Here is a 2,594-nt window from a genome sequence, read left to right as displayed (position 1 = left end):
GACTCACTTAAGCCAGAAAACCCATGGAAAAGAGAAACCAAGTGTGACGTTGGATGCATCACAAAATCTTCTTTACTGGGGAAGGGGACAGAGCACCTGCTTGTCCCCCCCAAGCCTTACATCCTTCACCAGATCAGAAGAAATTCCAGAAGCCAGGATGTTCACTTGTTGGCCACAGAGCAATAAATATGCTCCCAGAAATAGAAAAAAAAAAAATTCTTCTCCTGGGAAGACAGCCACTWCTTCCTTTACAGGGGCTTAAAAGGGTGGGCTCGGGGTACAATGGGTGGCTGCATAAATCCACATGGAAAAGCATCCTAACCCAGCTGGAGCAACAGCAGAAAGAATGACAACCCCCAWCTGAGAAGGGGTGGGATGGGAAAATTTGTGGCTAAAGCCTGGAAAAGCCTGGAAAACTTAAAGTGAAGCACTGTTTGCTGGCTCTGGAATAAATGCCCTTAAAGACCACAAGCCCRCCCAAATTCACCAGCCCCAGCATGAACCGTGTCCCTGCAAGTTCACAGCCTCAGCCCAATCCCAAAAGGAGGGTTCAGAAGGTGTGGATTACRTGCTAAAAAAAAATCTAATTCCTGTATGTAGGTGAAATATGTATTTCTAGCTGTGCTGCTCTGTCATTTCTGCTCACATAGTAACRCCAGGCACTGTATAAAAAGAAAGGAATGCCAAACAGTTTGTGCTGGTGGCCAAAATTGGCTTGAGGAACTCCCAGAATAAAGCAACTAAAAAAGAAATAAGCCMAAAWAAAAWTTAAAWTTAAAAAAAGGCACAAAAACAAGGCATTTCTTCCAACCCAGCAGCAGCAGTAAGTGGTACCAGGAGAAAACAACAAATGCTGGCACCGAAAACCAGATTTAAATTGGCTCAAAGGAAATCTGAAGGGCAACGGGCCAARGGTATTAAAAAATAAGCGCTTCCCCAAGCGTATCAAAGGTAGGAAACCCACAGGCAGAGCAGATGCCAGGGATAAGGAGGTAACAGAGCCATTTAAAGGAATTAAAGCGCTGTGGCAGCAAGTTACYGATGCTGAACTGCGCTCAGAAAGCCAAGAGGCTCTGAGCACTTGAGTGAAAGAAAAAAAAAAAAGACGTCCCCCTGCAAAAAGATGCTCGGTGGGAGCCAGACTGCATCTAACAGCGATTTCAGCAGGTGCTCGAGCTTCCACAGCRTCGTTTAAGAGTGGGAAATGCAGAAGAAAGGCTCCTGAGCAGTGCCAGGGTAAAACATGGGCAGGCAAGGATGGAGCAGCATCACCWGGAGGGTGGGTCCCCACTCTGGAGCTGGGCACAGCCCGTGATGTGACAGCGTCTGAGCGGGAAACAGCTCAGGTACAGGACTGGCAATGTCCCCGAGACTTTTAAATAAACTTTGGTGCCCAGACCACCCCGATGCAGAGGGTGGATAACACCCGTGAGGAAAGGAGAGGTGCCGCATCCGAGGGCTAAAGGGCAACACGTGGCACAGACACCTCAATCAACACCAAAAAATCGGGTTCAGGACACCGCCTCTTCAGAGGAAACCGCGTTGAAACCACAAACCACCCCGCCAGCCTCCAGCTCACCAGTCCGTCGCAGTTGCTGATGGCCACGGCGGCTCCAGGCATGCCGGAGATGTCGCCGGTGAAAAGGCACCGCTGCTGGAGGGGTTCCCGGAAAAGCACCTCAAAATCCTCCTGCCACTCGGCCACGGCTCCCGGCGGCACCAGGCGGCGGTTGGGCCTCAGCCGGAGGTGCAGCTCCTTCCCAAAAACCGTGACATTGAAGTAGAGCAAGCGGCGCTGGGGGGGCTCGCCCGGGGGGCTGCGGGGGACGCGGCGGCGGGACGGGTCCGGCTCCCGGGGACAGTCCGGCTCCCGGGGACAGCCCGCCCGGCCCAGCCCCGCCGCAGCCTCCCCGGACACCACGTGCGACAGGAAGCGACCCCGGCAGTCGGTGCTGAACGGGACGATCACACCATACTCGCTGAGTTTGCCGGACAGGAGCAGCTCTGCGGAGACAGCGCCGAGGGAAGGGTGGGCACCGAGCATCCCGCTCCGGCGCCCCGATGGCGGCGGCCGAGCCAGCCGGGGGAGSCTTTGGAGAGCACCGCCGGAGCTCCATAAACCCAACAGCTGCTTTYCCGTCCCGACCCAGCTCCGCTTTGTAGTTTTAAGCGGGTGCGTCCAGCGTAGCAGAAGGAACTCGGGCTGACGTCCCCTCGCACGCCAAGCACGACAAGTATTTCTCGCCCAGCCTCCATCTCCCCCGATTCCCATTGAAACCTTACCCCCCCACCGGCGGATTCCCTCTCCCTTTTTCCCACCCTCCGGGGTGCAGCCACCTGTCAACCCCCCCCCGCCCGGCCCCATCGCCTCCACCCCGGGCCCCCCGTCCGCGGGGCAGCGGCCGTACCTGGGGCGCTGCTGGCGGCCAGGCAGCCGTGCAGGGGGACGAGGCAGGAGAGCACTAGCCGCAGATAATCCATTTGGGGCCGGCGGCTGGATGCGGCGGGATGCGGGGCCGGCGGGATGCGGGATGCGGGGCGGGCGGCGCCCGGCGACCGCCTCCCCCCGCCGCCGCCGCCGGGGCCGCCGGCGC

The 2,594-nt window shown here is 57.5% G+C and overlaps 1 protein-coding gene across 1 annotated transcript in view; it reads right to left on the bottom strand.

The window, feature by feature from the left end:
* ADAMTS14 (ADAM metallopeptidase with thrombospondin type 1 motif 14) overlaps positions 1–2,577 on the bottom strand; it is a 32,828-nt gene extending 30,251 nt beyond the window's left edge. Inside the window, exons 1-2 of the mRNA XM_057381090.1 lie at positions 2,409–2,577; positions 1,580–2,004 (exon numbers count right to left, since the gene is read on the bottom strand). Of these exons, the coding sequence (XP_057237073.1) occupies positions 1,580–2,004; positions 2,409–2,481 (498 nt within the window). The 5' untranslated portion in view covers positions 2,482–2,577. The remainder of the gene's footprint in view (positions 1–1,579; positions 2,005–2,408) is intronic.
* Positions 2,578–2,594: the final 17 nt, after the last annotated feature.

The sequence above is a fragment of the Malurus melanocephalus genome, unplaced genomic scaffold (genome assembly GCF_030028575.1).
Source record: "Malurus melanocephalus ecotype Western Australia unplaced genomic scaffold, MMel_1.1 scaffold_491, whole genome shotgun sequence".
In the NCBI taxonomy this organism is placed as follows: Eukaryota; Metazoa; Chordata; class Aves; order Passeriformes; family Maluridae; genus Malurus; species Malurus melanocephalus.
Note: the sequence above shows the minus strand (reverse complement) of the source record. Positions and strands in the feature narration are given on the sequence as shown.